This window comes from Girardinichthys multiradiatus, chromosome 2, assembly GCF_021462225.1.
Source record: "Girardinichthys multiradiatus isolate DD_20200921_A chromosome 2, DD_fGirMul_XY1, whole genome shotgun sequence".
NCBI lineage: Eukaryota > Metazoa > Chordata > Actinopteri > Cyprinodontiformes > Goodeidae > Girardinichthys > Girardinichthys multiradiatus.
The window spans coordinates 46481939-46502948 of NC_061795.1; the positions used below are offsets into that span (position 1 = coordinate 46481939).

The 21010-nt window shown below is 40.2% G+C and overlaps 1 protein-coding gene across 3 annotated transcripts in view; it reads right to left on the reverse strand.

Annotated features, from left to right (window-relative positions):
* The window catches only part of znf423 (zinc finger protein 423), a 189833-nt gene that overhangs the window by 153310 nt on the left and 15513 nt on the right, over positions 1-21010 (reverse strand). For 2 of the 3 annotated variants that reach the window (XM_047351984.1, XM_047351989.1), the window contains exon 2: positions 6299-6361. The exons of the other annotated variant lie outside the window; for it this stretch is intronic. In XM_047351984.1, coding sequence (XP_047207940.1) covers positions 6299-6361 — 63 coding nt within the window. The remainder of the gene's footprint in view (positions 1-6298; positions 6362-21010) is intronic. 3 annotated transcript variants of the gene reach the window in all.

Consider the following 21010-nt stretch of genomic DNA (forward strand, 5'->3'; position numbering starts at 1 on the left):
CCTCTCAGCAATTTCTCTGTCATTAACTTTGAATGCATTTATTGAATACACTACTGTTTTATTGATTTATTTTTTTATTACCTGGCATTGAAATCCCTTCAAACTTTGATGTGTTTTTTTTTCTCCCTAGGTGAAAATAGACTTACAGTACATAAAATAAATATTCTTTTTGTTTGGAAAACCCACCGCCACCGACCTCACAAAAAATAGAAAAATAAATGTATAATATTGTCATGGCAATCTTCAGTTCTGTCCTGTCTGCAGAAGGTAGTTTTATGAAGTTTCAAATGTTAAATATTTTTCAAATTATGATTTTCTTGTAATTTCAGAATGACTCAAGTAAAGGATTTACTTTATTAAAATTTTGCACTGTAAGATTATGCTACTGAATTATAAGATTAACTTTTTTAAACACTTCTTAGACTTCTTTCTGGGAAACATTTTTGAAATATTTCTTTTTCAGAAAATAATGTCCCAGTAATCCCAAAAATATTTTCAAGACAGCGTTGGGGCTCAGCAGTGACAGACACAAATGTCTGGTCAAAACATCACAAATCTCAAAACGAATGTGACATAAATTATATTTTTGTTCACCTTTCAAACCTTTTATTGTTTGTGTTCCTGCTACTGTAACGTAATACGAGACGAAATAAGATGCTGTAAAGGTAAAAAGATGAACACGTGGGGGCAGAAATGAATGTGGCTGAACACAACAACAACAGGCCTGCACTGTGTGTCCCAGGAGAGCCCCACCACCATCCACTGTGGTACCTTTTGCCTCCTCTGAGGCAATGCTCAGATGTGTGTGTTGGGTAGGTGCATAAAGAAGCTAATTTCTCCTCGACGGAGGTGTTGAAGAGGGGACATAAGGAGGTTCTTGCAGCCTGTATGTGTCTGTTTCCACAATGCAAGGCTTCCAAACCTCATGGGAGAAGATCTGCTGAGCTACAGAGACCACACTGAGATACACGCATACAGCTAAACATGCACACACTCCTCTGGGACATGATGTGCTCAGGGAGGTTAGCACCCAACACCAATGTCTGGAAACAGGATGATGAAAGACCCATTAACGTCATGGAAGGAAGAGAAAGAGACACACAAACATACAGACTGAACAATATATTTTAAAAAAACATGTTGAAATAATAGATGTGAACCAAACTCCAACAGATCACCAAAGAGTACGAAATAAGATGACAGCTTGGTAATTTTCTTATTTATGATTTACATAAATTCCAAAAATAGACCAACAATGTGCTTAAATGGTGCAAAACAGACAGAAAAAACAGAACAGACACAAGCAGACAATAGGAGGTCAGTCACACACACACAGAGACACAGGAACTGTTTTCCTGTGGCAGCCTTGGGGAAATTAAAACTACATTACGGACCTCCAGAGGGGAGCAGTGAGAGAGCGATGGAGGAAGAGGACGATGGGGAGAGGAAGCAGGGGAAGGGACAAGAGCAAGAGGAAGGAGTCCAGTTTTTCTCAGCACCGGCCAACATACGGACCTCACAGATAAGCAGAGCTTTGATCTGCAAACCCTGTTTTCTTACTGATGAATCCACGCATCCATCATTTCCTATACCTGCCTAATCCTAGGCAGGGTCACTGGTCAGGTATCTAGAGCAGGCAACGAGCTAGAGGCAAGGCACGACCTGGATAGATAGCCTAAATCTGAAGAAATGGTGCTGAAGACTTCAACAAGACCAAGACCAGGTTAATACAGATAACTGATCTTAAATAAGGACAGCTGGACGTTTCCCATTGCACTATGATAAGGATTTGTTTGACATCACTTCTGGAGAAATGTTTTATTGAGGTTTTATTGAGCTTTTTGGCCACAGTGACGAGAGCTATGCTTGGACCTAAAAAAACAAAAAAACACTGTATAACCTTTCGACCTGGTGGCAGGATCATACTGTGGGGCCGATTCACTGCCTCTAACACCAGTGTGTTGCACAAATTAGATCCAATACTGAAAAGGAACTACCCCGAAATTCTTCAACTTCACCTCATATTAACCTTATTCTGGCTTGTTTACAATCCTAGTGGTAGTAATTCATTGTTTCAAACCTTCATTTGGGGTTCTTTCCTTTAGTCATTTATCTTGCATCCACAAGGAGGTAAACAACAAGACAATTAACCCTAAATACACCTCAACTGGTTATGGAATCAACGAAGAAGTCCCACAGCAGTGTGTGACTAAGCTGGTGACCAGTATGAGAAGAACGTGCCAGGCAGTTGTGGTTCTGTCTGGTTCTCCCACGCACTTCCGAGGCTCTTGTTAATTCAAACTTCAACCATCCAAACCACTAGGTAACACCAAACAAGAGTTAATGGCAGAAAACAGCTGTTTAGCACTGGTAGAGAGGCTGGGTTTTCATGGCTCCAACCCACAATCATCTCTGCTGCACACAAATGCATCCTCCTCACAAATGTGGCACCATTTAAAGGAAAACAGACTTTCCAACTGTACAAGATTTACTCCCAAAAAGCAGCATTACAACAAAGAAATAATCAGTCAAAAAGAGAAAAACTTCTATCCAGAGCTGTAAATATCCATGTTTTCAAAATAATCAATGGCGTGTTGGATTTCTAGATTACTGGATAGCTGCAGCTCTAAATTTGACACAGATCTGTCACATGATAGTTGCAGGCGGCTGTTTCTCAGTACTCCACTCAAGTGTGTGACACCACACAGCGAATAACAATAATCCGGTTGGTCTCAGCTTCTCGGTTTCAGCCTGGGGACTTGACAAACCTTTTCCACGATGACTCACCGTCTGTTAAGAGTGTCAGCGTGAACACACAGAACGGGCAGCGGAGTGTAGTCTGTAGCAGACTGAGAGAAATGTCACAGACGTTCAGAGGAAAACCGGATGTGACTGTCTCATATGCATTGCCTTCTTCTCTTCTCAGTTTTTGCCCAAGTAGACTGGAGTGAAGTGAAAACAAGGAAGTAAGCTGTTTTTCTGATTTTCTGAGAGTCTGAAAGGGCAGAGGGGAGCAAGGGAGGAGGATGTTGAGACACCTTCAGTTTCAGTGAACTTATCTGGGACAGAGAGGCCAAGGAGAAAAGGAAAATTGAGGAGGAGGAAAGGGAGGTTAAGCTGTCTTGATGCAGTTCCCTCCGACTTCACTCCTGTGGGCCTTTTCCCAACCCAACACACATTTTCCAGAAAAAGATAGATGGAAATGGTGTTAGAGTAAAAAGTATAGAGAATGATGGAAGGATAGGTAAAAGTCTCTGAATCTGGTAGCAGAATGGGAAGGTGCTTTTTTGTTACATCCCGTTGCTACATCCCTGAGAGCAGAGGAGTTGTCATTTTGAAACTAGGGAATAAGACGTAATTCTCACTCCCAACTCCTTCTACACACATAGTTAACAAGCAAACGAAGGAGAGTAAGTAAGGAAAAGAAAGTAAAGAAAGTAAGTGGTTAAGGGCTGCAGAGGAGAGAAAACAGCTAGAATGGGAGAAATTTGCACAGAAATGGTGAAAATCTGATGCAGAAAGCTGCAGGGATCAGACACAGGCAGTAAAACTGAAAGTGTGGCTGAGTAAGGGAATATGGGACAGAATGTTTTTACTGGAGGAACACTCAGATAGGTGTGTGTGTGTGTGTGTGTGTGTGTGTGTGTGTGTGTGTGTGTGTCATGGGACTCCAGCTTCCTGCAGGAACCGACACACACAGCATTTCTACTGAACCACTCAGGACCAAAGTCAGCACCCCGCTGAAAACACACACACTGCGGCAGACTTCAGGCTGCACGGCAGCCCCTGGAGGAGCGTTAACAGAGGTTCGGATGGGGTTGGAAATGGGAGGGTTTGGCACGTCATAGACACCCCAGGAGTGATTCCTTTCCTTTCATCCCCGTAGAGCTGAACGAAAGACAGGGCCAGGAGAGGCTGAGAGGGAGCTAACTGGATATTTACCACATTCAGCAGTATCTCGTTTCCCTGCAGAGATCCAGTTAGAGGAAGTGCTTTACCGCTCCCTGATATGTTTAAACCAGAGCAGAGAAAACTCAGAGCAGAAACTCACCTAACAGTTCTTTTTCTGCCAAGATATGGAAAAGGTATGCTGATACAAACTAAAAACACATGATAGAAGTGAGAATTCAGTCGCCTAACATTTGGTTTGCTCCTGCCAACAGCTCAGTAGCCTGCTCTGATGTTTGTTGGCACTTCCAGGACAGATCACGACATTGATGGTCCAAATATACGCCTGGTATGCTGCAGGATTCAACTCGGACCTCCGTTAGCTTCCTCCACGGCATCGGCAATAAATGAGATACCTGTAACAAGGCCTTACAGAAGTGCACAGATGTTAAAGTTGTTGAGCAGCGTTTACATATCAGCCATCAGTGCCAAAAGGTCTCTTAGAACCCATCCACTCACTAAAACGGTTCAGAACAGTTTGATGTTTCAGGGACTGGATCATTTCGGTCGTCTTTGGCAGGAGTCTATCAGCGTCCCACACCTTAACCTGGCAACCTTTGGTCACTCCACCTTTAAAAGTTCTCAGATCCCCTCAGATTCTGAGGCCATCTCTGGACCACAGCCATCAACGGTTCTAGACAGGGGCCAACAGGGGCCAGTGCCGCTGTAAAACTGGTCCTGGCCCCTGGTATGAAGACATAATACTAAATCAATTTCTCATGATGATATGCGAAGGCACAGACACCATAACTGATTGATGCCTTGGACCAATTTTATTTTTTAACTTTACAGTTTTACTTTAACGATTAATTAAAAATGAAGGTGTTGCACTTTTAGCTTCAGCCATATTGAGATAGGATTGCAGGTTTCATCTGCTAGATCAGTGGTCTGCAACCTGCAGCTCCAGAGCCACAAGCCTCTCTGCAGCTTACTTAATGTATGAAACGATGAAATATTGCCCTATTTTTGTTTTGTTTTTATTCTTTTGTTCTCTAACCCCATGAAAAAACACTGGCCCCACCCTGAACCCCCTGGCAAATTTGGTCTAGAAACACCACTGTCCGCAGCACTTTTCAGGTGAGCCCAGAGATTTCGTTCTGGACTCATCAGCTTCAGCTTTCCAGCAGACATCTGAAGGTTTGGAGCCAAGACCAGAACACATTCTCCCTCAAGGTTCTGTGAGATTTTAGCCAAGCCGGGAAGTTTTCTTTGGAAGACAAAAGCTTCGGCCTTTCAACCTACTGTTTGGTCCAGTTATATGGACCAAACAGGATACTGTTGTAACATGTAGAAAATGACCAGTACTTGTGGAAAGATTCTCTAACCTGGTTCTGATTTCTTATCTTATCAGTTTTGGAGAAACATCTGATTTTTGGAGTGTGCCTGTTGACTCATGTTTTCTCAGATTTATTGACCTCTGTCTTTATTTTTACATTAAAAATATAAAATATAATACTGTGTAACAATACTGTGGAATATTTTGTCCCTTTCTCCTGACTGATACCTTTGAACAATGAGATCCTCTGGATTCTTTGCAACCTCTCTGGAATCTTGATGCAAAATCACAGTGCTTCAACCATATTTTCATTTCAGGCTCTGCACAGTTATGTAGCTAGTTTTTGTTTGTTTGTTTTTTTGCAGAAATTTCTTTTTAACCCCTAGTAGGTTAGAAAATCCCAATAAAATATAAAATTATGTTTAGTATTATGTAGAGCTGAGAATTTACTGGCTCCTCAACAGGGGTTTGATACTTCTTTTAAGCAACGTTTCACCTTTCCTTGATTTCATAGCAGATATGATTGTTGCAACTGTTATTGATCTTCACTGTCCATGCAGATCTGCAGAAAATGTACTGCATTTTTTTGTTTTAATAAGAAAGACAAATGTTGAAATATGAATGCATTTCTAAATTTTCATGTGGGGGTGAAAACAAGAAGGAAGAGATCAGGGACCGAGAGGGAGAGACAGAACAGAGATGATCTTAATGAACAACAAATCAAAAACAAATATAGAAAACAGACAGAGAGAAAAAGGAAAGCTCATCCATCTCTACCTCTTCATCCCAAGACATAATCAGACCACAGAGGACAGAAATCCCTCTCTCCTCCCTCCATCATCTCTTCCATTCAGTCCACATATTTTTCCAGTTCATTCCCATCATTCCTGCTCTTCTCAAATCCCCTCTTCTCTCCAACATCCTTTTCCTTTAACTAAAACTTTAACCAAACCCTTCAAGCTTTGTTTACAAAGTCTTTGTCAGCAAGCAGTTATAAATCACAGTCTGTTGGACCGTTTGAGTTTACCAGGAAGGGCTCTTTGGTCAAATGTTTCCTTATGATTTATGACTAACCTGTCTGGACGGCAGCTTCATCCCAAGTCCCACTTCCCTCCGAGGGTTCTCCCTCTTCCACCGCTGAGGAGAAAACAGGAGGGACACAAAGAAGAAAGAAACATTATGGGTTGTAAAATTCAAAGGGAAAAATACAACTAAAGATAATGACCAAAAACGATTACTATTTTTTCCAAAGGAAAAGTTCAGCAAAAACATGAAAATGTTTTCCTTTTACTTTCCAATTTGGATTCAAGTTTCAAGCCGTCTGCATAAACCATGATGGCTGTATGCAGTGCACAACCTGGTGTTTGGAGAACTTTGAGCTGTTTGGGCCAGAGTTTAAACTGAACGTGACTAAAGGTTACAGGATTAACCCCTATTCAACCAAGCAGTCAGAACAGAGGCTATAAAAAAAGTTTATAAGGCTTTAAATATGTTAGAAAGTGGTTTTCAATTGGACTTTCAGGAAGCACTGAACCACTACAATGCTTGGATCAAATGTTCGCCATGTCACAACTTCCTGGTTGCACCTTGAGATGAGAACAACTGCCTCAAAGCTCCTGATAGAAATGTTTGTAAAGTTTGTTCTAATAAATACGGGCTAAAGGTTTTTGGTACACATTATCTTTACAGCGTTAATAATGTGGATTAACACTGCGCACCTGGCCAAGAAGGACGCCGAATGCTTACTAAAGACCTTATGAGGACCGAGCCATTAGAGGGTCCAACCTGAGGAACCTCCAAGATTTTATCATGTTTCAAATATTCAGAATTTTAAATGATGAGAAAAATTAAACTAACTAAAATATAAGAAACATTAAATTAATAGAAAAAAAAAAATCTAAATTCAGATTTTAACAAGCAAACTGACAACTGAAGTTATAAGATTCACACGCTGAGCCGATCACAACAAGAATGTGATACCAACTTCCTGGGTACAATGGGAAGGAGGAAAGCACAGCTGGCACACAAACAGGAAACGGCTGGAGTCAGCACACAATGGGATTTCCTCCTCTCCCCTTCCCTAACATGTAGCGTCGCACATCTCCCTTACGCACAGCCGCTTCTGATCCCTGCAAATCCTTCGCTCTCATCCCACTCCCGCCGCTGACCTCTGCCCTCCTCTTCCAGAACAGAATACCTCTCTCCACATCCTCAACAACTCCTCCCTGACCGCCACCATCCTCTCATTAGACCTGAGCCAAGATCTCAGATCAAAACAAGAAGTTATAAATCCTCAGAGGGTTCCTTTATGAAGATAAACACTGGAGCAGGAGCTGAACTCCACTGTTCACTTACTAAATATGGGTTTTGTAAGATTTTCAGGTGAAAGATCTGACTAGCTCTTTGAATAAGAGCATGGGTAGATATTTATTTAAATAAGTTCCTGCAATTTTTTGAATAAGTAAATGAAATTAGGCATTAGTTGAAGGTTTTACCTGTTTTATGGGTCGGGTTCCATTTTGATGCAATAAAGTGATTTTGGTTTCAAAATTATAAAAACTTCCTTTTATACTGTTGCTGCAGCTTAACCTCATTTCAGTGAGAAGACAGAGAGCTGCTTTCTGGTTGTATGGTGTGTGGGGGTAAGGATGTCTATCTGGTTGCTGCTGTCAGTCAGCTGTGTATGTTTAAATCTGCTCATTTATGTAAAACATTTTCTTTGTATACAGTTTATGACATCACTATGTATTTTCTATTTGTGTGCAACTTTTTTTGGCTGTAAGAAAAAACTCCCAAAGTAAAATCAGCAAAGAAGCGACGTGGAGCAACACAGGGCCGTGCCATTTGGATTGGTGGCCTCAGGCTGAAATCCATTTCGACATCAGTATCAGGTTTGAAATAGATCCTGGACCGGATCATCCACACTGCTAAATGCTCTTAGAGACATGAGTTTTGCCTGAATGGGTCTGAGCGGGTCAAAGCTTTAAAAAAAACAAGAGATCAGAACAAGGCCACAAACCTCTGACTGTTGCATCTCTATGAAAAGGTGATTAAATATTGTTTTTAAAAACTGTGGCAGATGTAAGAATAACTTTGATTCTGATAAAAGCCCATTTTTCCTGATGAGGCTGCAGGGAATAACATGCGTTTCATTAGCCGAGCACACACACAGCTTTATTTAGACTCTATGCGTCCTCCTCAGAGACTGCCGCAGAGTGTTACCGTGAACCGTGAGAGTCTGTGCATCACATGTGCAACTGTGTGCAGGTACTAAAAATAATCAAGCCAAAATCTGCATTTCATCATTAAAGTAAGAGAGGAAAGAGGTAAAAAAAAAACAACAACAAAAAAAACAAGTGAATCAAAGCATCAAATTAATTTCTTTACACCTCACACAGAAATCCACCTTCCTGTATTAGGCCTGTTTGGATTTTTTTTAAACTGGCACAAGAAAACAATTAACAACCCAGCAACACCCCAGTAACTCTGATTTTACACCAAAAGTAACACCTTCATACTCTTTTCCTCCCGAACAACTGCAGAAACAGCTCAATTAATACTTTTCCCAGAACCTGGTTAGTCAAAGCCTGCAGACACAGACAGGAGTAATGACCAGTAAATTTACAAACGTACAAATCATGAAACCTCTGGACTTTTTAGCACAGTAAGATTTTCTGCAGAAAATATGCAGTGACTCCATAAAAGAAGAAGTATTAAGGATATTAATTTACACAGAAGGCATAACATGAAATACATTTCATTAAATCTGTATGAAAAATGTTAGAAGAGGCTCCCTGCCTTATGCGCATAACACTAGACCTCTGTTTGGATGCTTCCTAGCAGTTACAGAGCAAATCCAAACCAACAAATATGTGAGCAGAAAAACCTGCTGTCTGATTTCCTGGTGCAGTAACTCCTCTAAGATTGCCGCTGTACGTATGCAGAAATGTGAAAAAATGTGAGCCTTTATTGAGATGCTTCTTGTAGCCATCTACCATCTCTGACATCAATTTGAGGAAAGTCTGCTCCACTCCTCACTTTCAACTGTGAGATGTTTGAGGTGTTTCTTAAATGTTCAGCCCGTTTTATCCCACAGCAGCTCAATGAGATCAAGATCTGGGCTTTGACTCGCTCCAGAACGTTTCTTTTCTTAATTTTTGGTGGATGTATTGGGATCATTGTCATGTTACAGGGTCCAGTTCAGCTTCAGTTTTAATATCTTTCCAGATGTTCTCATATTTTTCTCTAATACCATCTGATAAACAATATCATTCATGGTGGAGTCTAAGACGGTGAGCTGGCAAAGTCCTGCTAGAGCAAACATCCCCATACCGAGACGCTTCCAACTCCATGCTTCACAGGAATGTATAGGGTTTATGCTAAACATGTCCTCTGTTCTGGTGTCCATACAATAACATTTTCGACTCATCTGTCTAAAGACCGTTATTCCAGAAGACCTGGTGTTTGTGTTTGTTTTTGCTGGAAAACTCCAGTCTGTTTCTTCATGTTTTTCATCGAGAGCAAAAAAGGTTTTCCTCCATGCACACCTTCCATGAAAGTTTTGTGGGCTTCTTTCAGCATCTTGCAGTCTGCTTTCAGGGTGAAGCTGCTTGGATGACCGGACATGGTCATGTAGGCAGCTGTTTTAGTTAGTCTGATCCGAGTAACGATCTTCTGATCGAGTGCACCTGATACAATACATCTGTGTGTGATTTTAGTCATTTTAAAGAGGAATAAATGTGCAAGTCTCCTTCTTTATCATCAGAAATCCCTTCGTATTACATTATATGCAACATTTTACAGTTTTTATGATTAATTTATATTTTTCATTATAGGTCAGATTTATATTTATATGTCCAAATATGCTGCAAAAAAAACAAAAGTTGTCATAAGGTAACCTAAGTTTTTCATGAAAGCTTTCTTCTGGAGTAAACCATAATCAGATGCAAAAACATGCATCTCACAAGCTGAGGAACACACTCCAGCAGTAACCTCTGCATTACAACAGCTGCAAAACTAAACAACAGAACACTCCTGTCTCTGTTGTAATGAGATGCTACGCTTCATTAAGCACACAATTATACCAGGTTGTCCACAGCGACAAACCCACATTTACATGCAAATCGAACCTGGGATGCAAATTAGAATTTTTTTCAAAACCAGGGTTTGTGGTCAAAAGCAGACAGGAGTCTTGATTTAAATACGAGTGCTGTCAGCAAAACTCCAGAGCCAGAGGATATTAAACCAAACACAAAAATTACTGTCTGTTGTTTTTGGCTTTATGTATCCATCTTCTGAATCTTAGGTGAATATAGGGGTTCTCAATGAGATGAGAGTAAAATTTAGCTTTTCAGCAACAGACAAGACCCACAAACCCATGTGGGTCTTGTGTAAAATCCACTGTTAGGTACGCTGGAGAATCTGGGATGCTGTGGGCCTGGTTCTCTTTATAAGGCTCTGAGAACCTTATAGTGCAATGCATCATGAACTTTTTCAAATATCCGGAAATTTAAAACAAAAATCTGGTGGACTTCGTCAGTTAACAGAGAATGAGCCGTCAATGGTTCACCAGACATAAAATTAACTGTCTTCCAGGACCATCTCAGTTCTTAGATCTAAATGCTACAGAAGACCTGTGGAGCTGAAGAGAAGAAAGCATCAGAGAGGGCCCAGGGCTCTGGATGATCTAGAGAAGGGGTGCCCAACCCCAGTCCTGGAGAGCTACTACATGCATCCCTTCTCCAACACACCTAAATCCAATGGCTGAAATGATCTCATCCGCATTCATTCAGCTCTTCAGAGGCCTGGTAAGGAGTCATTTATTTGATTCAGGTGTGTTGGAGAAGGGATGCATCAATGCACACTCCTAGCTTGTCAAATGTTATAGGATAAGACAAAGTGCTGTTCTATAAGCAAAAGTAGATTGTGCAAAGCATTAACAGCACAGGTACCAAAAATTATGACAAGGGTGATTTTGTTCAAAATAATTATTTCTCACCTTTTTATTACCATGATTCTGGGTGAAAACCCCAGTAGATGATTACATCCTGAAATACTCACACCAGCTGATCTGGCTCCAACAGCTATGCATTATTCTAAGTCACTTAAATTCCATCTCTTCCCCACTCTGATGGTCACTTTGAACTTCAGCAGGTCATCTTTACCACGTCAGGATTTCTGCATGCATTGAGCTGCTGCCATGTTTTGGCTGATTCGCTATTTGTGTAAACAAGCACCTGAACAGGGGTGCCTAAAAAAGTGGCCATTTCCATGTGCTTGATGCTATTTTTAAGCAAACTGAAATAAGGTTCATTTCTTAAATTCTGGTTTTTATAATGGCTGTTTTTTCATCCTCCATATTTTTCTCGTACACCACAGGCGATTTGACGGCAGACAAATGCTACAGCATGCCTGAGCATCATCACCATGTTCTCATGAACAAATATTTACATAGTTGTTGTTGTCATTAATTATCTGCTCACGCTCCTGCAAAGCAAAGCAGCCCAGCCCTCTTCTTCTTCTCCTGTATTTTTAACCCATTTTCACTGTTTACATGCACCTCTCATTTTTAGTTCTTCCTTGATCTCTTAATGGCTCCGGCTTTTATCCCGTCTCACCCTCAGTGTTTTATTCTCATTTCCCACTTTTCCTTCATCTACCACACAATAGGCTTGCTACCATCTCTGTTTAATGTCCAGTGAAAGGAAAGCATAGCTAAGAAAATCCTTTGTCTTTTTTCGGTCTAAACAGCCTGCACACACAGTATCAAGGCCATATAATCCCAAAGCAGCCCTAGGTTCCAGTTATTCCCAGACCTATTTGATGAACGGGTCACTGTGGCCAATCTTACATCGGCCAGGCAGCCCAAAGAGGCGGGATGTGGGTCAGAGTAGCCAATGATAGGCGGATTCTCCTCCCAGAGGGCCGAGCTGATTGACAACCCGTGTTGGATGGAAGTCAAGAGGGTAATTGTCATCTGAAACTCTCTCCCTCTTTATCTGTCTGTCTCCCCCTTTTCTTCGTGCCACCTCCCTCTCTGCCCCCCCCACCCCATCTTCCACCAAAACCAGGATTCCCTCTTGGAACCAGAAGGACACTCTCATTGGCTGGCCCTCCCATCCCTCAGGAGCGACTTTGTGACGCTACTGGCCTGGAGCTGATGCCAATCTCCATCCCCAGCCAGCCCTCAGGGACCATCTCCCCCCCCCCCCCCATCCCAACACCAACATCACAAACTTCAATAGCCAGTGTCAAACACACACACACACACAAACAGATCAAGTCAGGGGACGGGGACAGAAGCTGATTAACCAAATACTTTTATCAGCAGTAAAACTGCTCTCTCTGCCTGCCTGCACTCTGCACAAAACAGCCTTAAAACACAAAAACATCCCCAGCAGTGTGTTACGGGCCAGAAACACCAGGCCACTCTGAGGTTTGGGACTCGCTGAGTGTTTGTCCATGTCTGCCTTTGTTTGTGGCAGTGTGGATGTGTTGAGAGACAGTGTTAGCATTGGGCTTGGATGGATGGATGGAAGAGAGGAAGAAAAACAAGCACACAAAGCCTGGCGGACAAGCTCCGTCGCCTTCGCTATCTTTTCCCTTTCCACTGCCTCTGTTATCATAAGTCTCTTCCCTTTCCCTCTGATTTGACCCAAAAGGCTTTTGCTATCTGATTCTGATTCTAGCTGCTACAGCAAAGTTGGTTTAGTCTTTACAGCCTGCCAGAGTCTCAATTTTACAACAAACAGCGCTGTGAAAAATATTTCCCCTTTAAAGATTTCTCCTGTTTTTGCTTTTTGATCACACTTTAAAAACTTCAGATCATCAAACCAATTTCAAAGAAAACCAGAGTAAATACAAAACGCTGTTTTCCAAAGAGGATTTTTTCTCAAGAAAAAAACACAACATGGTTCTATGTGAAAATATAATTACCCTCTTTGTTCAATCATTCATTAACTGAGATTTAAAACATATTTGGAAAGCTGAGTTGAATTTCATAACACACACCCAGAGCTGATTACTGCCAGATAGGTAGAACCAAGAAATCACTTAAACAGAACCTGTCTGACAACATGAAGAAGTCCAAAAGATCTCAAACAGCAACACGTCAGCTGAGATGCAAAATTATTCAAATCTATCAGTCTGGAAATAGTTACTAGACTATTTACAGGCCAGTGGTGCCCAAATTTTAATTCAGGTGGGCCACATGTGTCAAGTTGAAAGAACTTGTGAGCCACAAAAAAATAAAGTATTGTTAAATAAAAACAAAAATGTAAACTTATTGCGACTTTTTATTTTTTTGCTCACTGTATACTAAACATGCAACATTGCAGAAATAGGATTTGTAAATCCTCTTAGACCTGAAAAGTAAAAAGAATGTTTGGCTTATTAAAAGAAAGACAGAATGCCCTAATTTTTGGGTTAATTATTTTGCTTTTCCTTGGTCTACAAAACAAAATTATCTATTCTTAGGAACAAGAAGAGGATATGAGGCAATCTTTATTCGATAACGCTTTCTGTATTTTGCTAAGTTTCATTAGTAAATAAGTGCACAGAAGTCTACATTTCTATCAAAGTTGCTGGATGTTTGAGGTCCTACATACTGTAAACTTAAAATGAAAGTAAAAGATTTGTTTACTAAAAGACAAATACTTTGCGTTGTATGCTGCTAATAATCATTCCGAGGGCCTCGAATGGCCCACGAGCCTTACTTTGGAAACCCCTTCTGGCTGTAACGCTGATCTGGACTTCGGATCATTGGACTCTGTGGTCTCTCTTATAGTCAGTTAGAAACATAGCTTTTTAGTAATTTCTCATTTTTGTTTTTTTATGCATTGTTGGCTCTTGTTAGGCATTTGTGATTTTATATCTGAATCAGAATGAACTTTATTACCAAGTTTGTACAGACAAACAAGGAATTTGACTCCGGTACACTTTGCTCTCAGTGAAGATTACTATTAATATTTTCTTTTATATTTATATAATAATGGAAATAGAAAATATCTTTTTAAATTTTAAATATCTTCAAAGGTGCTATATGAATAAGGTTTTACTTAGTTACACAGAATGCACACAGTATTAGGACTGTTATTATGGGGTTATTACAGATGCAGGGTAAACAAATTTGACAACTCAATCAAAAGCAGTTATTGTTTGGAGCAAAAAAAAAAATCTTACTTTCATTTGTATCTGAATTTCTGTGTCCAATGATCAAAAACAGAAATTCCACCTGGATATAATTAATTTTAACAGCTATTACATTTTATTATGGATATAATTAACTTAATTATGCCAACTGTGAACTTTTAAACTAATTTCTAGTTTACATTGACCAGATAAAGACAGGAGAGAACAGAATCTGTCCGGGTAGAAGTTGAGAGGTCAGAGGTGATCTGTGTTGAGCCTAAAACACAGACAAAACGATGCTTTTATTGTTCGTAAAGGCTTGTTTTAGATCAGTTTGCTGTGCGTATACAGAAACAAAGACTGCACATTTACAAAGCTTTACAAATGCAGAAAGAGCTCCAACACTCAACAAACACACAATTTTCTCTCACACACACACACTTACAATCAGATGAGCCCAGAGTTGATGTTCAGGGCCAAACATCACAGCTTGAGATTAAAGAGCCTCTCTGATCTGACATTTGTTTTTCTGTCTGTCAGAGCGAGAGAGAGAGGCGGGAAGAGAAATCGATCGCAGAAGAGACGTGCAGCAGAGGGGGAGGTAAAAACAAGGGGAAAAGGAATGAGGCTGAGGACTAAAGTTAGAGCAAGAAGGTTACAGTCCATTCGCCAACAATTCCAGGGTTTTAATATATGAACGGAGTGGTTTTGACAGGATCCAAAAAGAAAAGAACAAAACCACACACCCCACAACGCAAAAATCAAATGAAAAAGTGACAGAAGGCAAATAAGTCATGATTATAGGCAGACTATAAGGTAAGTTGACGAGTTTTCTAAATGTGTACATTCCTCCTGATAGTGACTGGCTCTTTTATAAATACGTACTCGAGATATTGACAACAAAAAGCCAGGGCACCACAATCTGTGGTGGGAATTTAAAATCTGTATGAACCCCAGGCTGGACTCCACCAATGCCAAAACTGAAGTTCTAAGTATTCACAGAAAACGCAAGATTTTAATGAACAAACTGGGAATAAAAGATGTGTGGAGGGAAATAAACCCTTCAGGTCGATCTTGCACTCATTATTCATATGTCCATTTGGACAGCAAAATTAAATCCAGTTGTTGGAGGCTTAACACAAATATCCTCAATAATGAAATTATTAAAGAAAAACTGAAAAGCGAAACTAAATGTTATTTGGAAAATAATGATAATGAGGAGAGGAGGTAAATCCGGTAACGATACTTTAAAGGCGGCCATTAGAGGTAAAATTATGTCATTCTCTTCCCATTAAAATATTTTTTGCAACAACAGAAAATTAGCACATTAGAGGCTGAATTCATGAAATTGGACAGGGAGCACCTTAAAGACCCTTAAAGATTGTACAAAAGCTAGGATTACAACCCTAAAAAAAGAGATAGCCCAAATCAGTACAGTAGAATTACAAAAAAAAACAACTCTTATTTACAAAACAACAATATTACGAGGCAGGGGCAAAATCATTGAAGCTTTTGTCATACAGATTGAGAAAGCCACAGGCAGAAAGATTAATACATAAAATAAGAAATCCCTTAACAAAAGCAATAGAAACAGACTTAGGGAAAATTCAAAAAATGCTTTGAAGACTACTACAAAGAACTGATTTCTGAGATAACAAAAGAGGAATTATACACATGTGGACAAAATTGTTGGTACCCCTCGGTTAATGAAAGAAAAACCCACAATGGTCCCAGAAATAACTTGAATCTGACAAAGGTAATAATGAATAAAAATTCTATGAAAATGAACAAATGAAAATCAGACGTTGCTTTTCAAACACGCTTCAACAGAATTACTTAAAAAAATAAACTGATGAAACAGGCCTGGACAAAAATGATGGTACCCTTAACTTAATATTTTGTTGCACAACCTTTTGAGGAAATCGCTGCAATCAAACGATTCCTATAACTGTCATTGAGACTTCTGCACCTCTCAGCAGGTATTCTGGACCACTCCTCATGAGCAAACTGCTCCAGTTGTCTCAGGTTTGAAGGGAGCCTTTTCCAGACGGCATGTTTCAGCTCCTTCCAAAGATGCTCAATAGGATTTAGGTCAGGGCTCATAGAGGGCCACTTCAGAATAGTCCAATGTTTTCCTCTTAGCCATTCTTGGTGTTTTTAGTTGTGTGTTTGGATCATTATCCTGTTGAAAGACCCATGACCTGAGACTGAGACCAAGCTTTCTGACACTGAGCAGCACATTTATCTCTAGAATCTCTTGATAGTCTTCATTATACCCTGGACAGATTCAAGACACCCTGTGCCAGATGCAGCAAAGCAGACCCAGAACATAACAGAACCTCCTCCATGTTTCACAGTAGGGCCCGTGTTCTTTTCTTCATATGCTTCATTTTTCCATCTGTGAACATAGAGCTGATGTGCCTTGTCAAAAAGATCAATTTTTGTCTCATCGGTCCATAGGACATTCTCCCAGAAGCTTTGTGGCTTGTCAAAATGTAGTTTGGCAAATTCCAGTCTGGCTTTTTTATAATTTGTTTTCAACAATGGTCTCCTTGGTCGTCTCCCATTAAGTTCACTTTGCCTCAAACAACATCGGATGGTGCGATCTGACACTGATGATCCTTGAGCTTAAAGTTCACCTTTAATCTCTTTAGATGTTTTCTGGGATCTTTTGTTACCGTTCATATTATCCATCTCTTTGTTTTGTCATCAATGTTCCTCCTGCGACCACGTCCAGGGAGGTTGGCTACAGTCCCATGGATCTTAAATTTCTGAATAATATGTGCAACTGTAGTCACAAGAACATGAAGCTGCTTGGAGATGGTCTTATAACCTTTACCTTTAACATGCTTGTCTATAATTTTCTTTCTAATCTCCTGAGACAACTCTTTCCTTCGCTTCCTCTGGTCCATGTTGAGTGTGGTACCATGTCACCAAACAGCACAGCTGGTTCAAAACACATCAAACAACTGAGTCCTTTACTGAAACTTAAGCTCTATGCTTACCAACACATTTTAATGGACTTCAAACCACTGCAGACTGCATGGTTAAAATGTGGTCCAGGACTGAAGTTGGGCACCTTTACTCTACATCTAGATCTACATATACATAATATTTGGGTTTGGTTTATGTGACAACAATAAAAGGCAGCATCAGTGCTCTAAGTTGTACATACCAGCAAATACATTGATAATATGAGCACAGATGATGTTAAAATAATTTATTTTAGGCATACTGAAGGTGGAAGTGGAACGATTAGGATAGGATGCGTTCAGAATCCCAAGATGTGTTTCAACCTTATAGAGGTATTATGTCCATTTTTAAAGGTAACGTATTTAAACATTTAATCATAATAGTTTTTATCTGAACTGAAAATGTGTTTTTATGCTTTTTGAAACAGCTATCATGGGATTAAATGGTGTATGTTTCAAGTTTTTTTATTTTGAGTTCTTCTTGGTTGTTTTTTATTGATCCATGCGTTTGAAATAAATGTGAAAAAGGTGAAGAAGAGAACACATGTGAGACAGGAGGAGAGGTGAAGGAGGGCAAAGAATGAAGAGAGAGAGGGCAGCAGCAGGAGGATGAGGAGGAGGAGGAGGAAAGCATTCCTCTGGAGCACCTCGACTCTTGGGAGGCCTCCAGAAATAACTGAACTAGAAGACACCCCCGCCTCCCAGTAAATACAGCCTGCATTTACCAGTACAGACTGGGCTCAGAGCTCACCATCAGAACACCTAGCTGCAACACAAATGCTGTGGAGAAGAGATGAGCTGTGTAGTTTGGCTGCAGCAGTTCATGCATAACCACAAACACATATGCAGTACATGAACGAGGGCATGGAGGGTTGGAGGGTGCATAATTGCTTTCTCTTGTAGTGCAGGCTCAGGAGTGCTTTTTGACTGAAGACACCAATTTCACGCTAAGGCATTATTTAGCTTGATACAAACTTGATTAGGCTTTAAGGACGGTGAGACAGAGAGAGAGAGGGACCGTCAGAGAGGAAAAAAGGGAAATAAACAGCTTTGTGTCGCTGGCGGACAGATTAACTCGCTCGTCATGCTCCTTCTGGGAGAAACGGGGAAATTATACACACAGCACAGCGAGTGTGCTCTCAAAGTGTGCCTCGTTGTTTGCTTTATTATTCTCCACCAGCCTTGTAATCAAATATGCTACATATTTTCTATTTTTAAAACATTACCACAAAACCAACTACTCAAACTGTTTCAGCCTGTTCATGTGCTTTCTTTTAAGAAAAATTTGTTCAATTTATCAATAATGTTTTTTTAAATGCAGATAACTCTCCAGAATTTAGAGAAAACTCCCCAGTCAAGACTGTCACTCGCTCAGTCACAAGTAATCAAGGAGGAATGTGCCTAGAAACCTTTTCACACTGAAAACCTTTTGATCCTTCCCTGCAGGCATTTAAGCACAAGTTCCCGCCGAGTTTTGCTAAACTCATTGGTTCTGCATGCTGATGTCTACAATTAACACAGAACAGAGTTTATTTATTGCTGACATCCTCCAAATATTATAAAAATGTTTAAAACACATAAACCAAACATTAGGAAAGAGATATTGCAAATATAAAATATGCTTTGCGATGTACAATATCCAAATCAAGTAAATATATGATTGAAGTAAAACATTAGTAATCCATCTTGCAGGCGAACAGGAAGACAACTTTCTGCTATCTGTATACACACACAAAAACTTCCCCTAAACCAACACCAGGTGGAGGGCAACAGTTGCCATCAAGTGACAACAGACGATAACTATTTTACCGCTTTTACAGATCGGACCAGTAAAAAGCCCGCAACCTTCAGTCATGCAACATTTAAAGGGTCTCTTTATGCACTTCTTGCAGCAGCTAGCTGTGCTACAATGCTAACAGGATTCTTTTAGAGACTTTGTAAGTAATTAAAAATGTTTTGTCAACATCTTTAAGCAGCAAAAACCTAAATTAAAAGCATGACAGACACGAAGCTTCATAAGAAGGGAAGGAGATCAGTAACTTTTTTTCTCAGCTTTTCGTTTATGATCAACAATTTAACATTTCTTTATCAGATGCAAGTGAAGAAATTTAAAACTTAATTTACCGACACTGCTCGGGTCTTATTTTTCCATGAAACAGTTTTTACAACATCTTTTTCAGCGAGGAGCCTCTGTCTCTCGCTGTTTTACTCTTTCTCTTTTCTCCTGCTGCAGCTCGCTCCATTGTAGGGCTCCCAGCAGGACGCCGTTGCCTTTTGACTGGGAGGTGAATGGAAAGGAGTTAGAAAAACCAACTGAAGACTCCAGCGCTGAAAGGAAACATCGCTGGGTCTATAGTGAGGCGCGCTCTACAAAGAGCAGGAGGAAGCGCTCGATAAAAAGCAGAAACACAACAGAAGCAGCTTGTTCTGCAGAAGACTCCCCTATCCGAGGACAATGAACATTAGTTTGGGTTTCAACCTGGGTTCTGTGCTTTTTGGGGCTGTGGATACGTTTTGAAATGTATGTGTATGAATTAGCCAAATGGTGAAGTGGTAAAAGTAATAAAAGATAAACTGTGGGAACCTCTTTGGCCAAATGCTTTGGATCATTATCCTGCAGAAAAACCCAATGATAATCTATTTTTAGTTCTCTAGCTGAGGTCACCAGATTTTTATCTAAAATGTCCTTTTAAAGAGCTCTAACAAGATTTGTAGGACCTTGGAGAAACAGTCCCACAGCATTCCAGATCCCTCACCATACCGAACATTGGGCATGATGTGCTTTTTCTTCCATTCATCCATTGTTTCGCAGGGGACCCACCTTTTTCTCAGATTTTCCATGTGAGATTTTGCTGCTATGATTAAAGATTCAAATATCTGTACATCTTTACCAAGGATTGCCAAAACATCTGCCCTATTCTGCACTTATATATGTCATATAAAAACTAGTTATCCAAAATGAAGTTTTAGTGCAGCAATAACTTTTTTATGAAATTTGTTTATTTTAATCAGCATTTTGTCCGAAAACATTACTGAAACAGGGACTTTTGACCTGGCCTGAAACTCACACTCAGGAGGTTAGACGAGGTCAGAACATGAAACACAAAGCTCCATCTTAGACGCACTAACAGTCCTTTTTCCCAAAAGTCCTCCTTTCATCAACATCAGTGCGTGGCACACAGAGTGGAAGGGGAGCACAGTAAATTCATTATGCATCAGCCAGGTGTGCAAAGGGGAACTGCTAATTGCCCCCTCCACTAATGTTTAATGTACACAATATGATTGGGTGGGAGAAGTGGAAGAGGAGAGGAAATGGAGAAGATCTAGGTGATTTAAGAGCTTACAAGTAGAAGAGTACAGAAAACCTTACGCCCAAAAGTTTTAAAATTCAAATATAATTACAGATATTCTGTTGATGAGCTTCAAGAGGTAGTCACTTGAAATGGTTTTCACTTCACAAGTGTGCCCTGTCAGGTTTAATAAGTGGGATTTCAAGCCTTATAAATGGGGTTGGGACCATCAGTTGTGTTGTGCAGGAGGTGGATACAGTACACAGCTGATAGTCCTACTGAATAGACTGTCAGAATTTGTATTATGGCAAGAAAAAAGCAGCTAAGTAAAGAAAAACGAGTGGCCATCATTACTTTAAGAAATGAAGGTCAGTCAGTCCGAACAATTGGGAAAA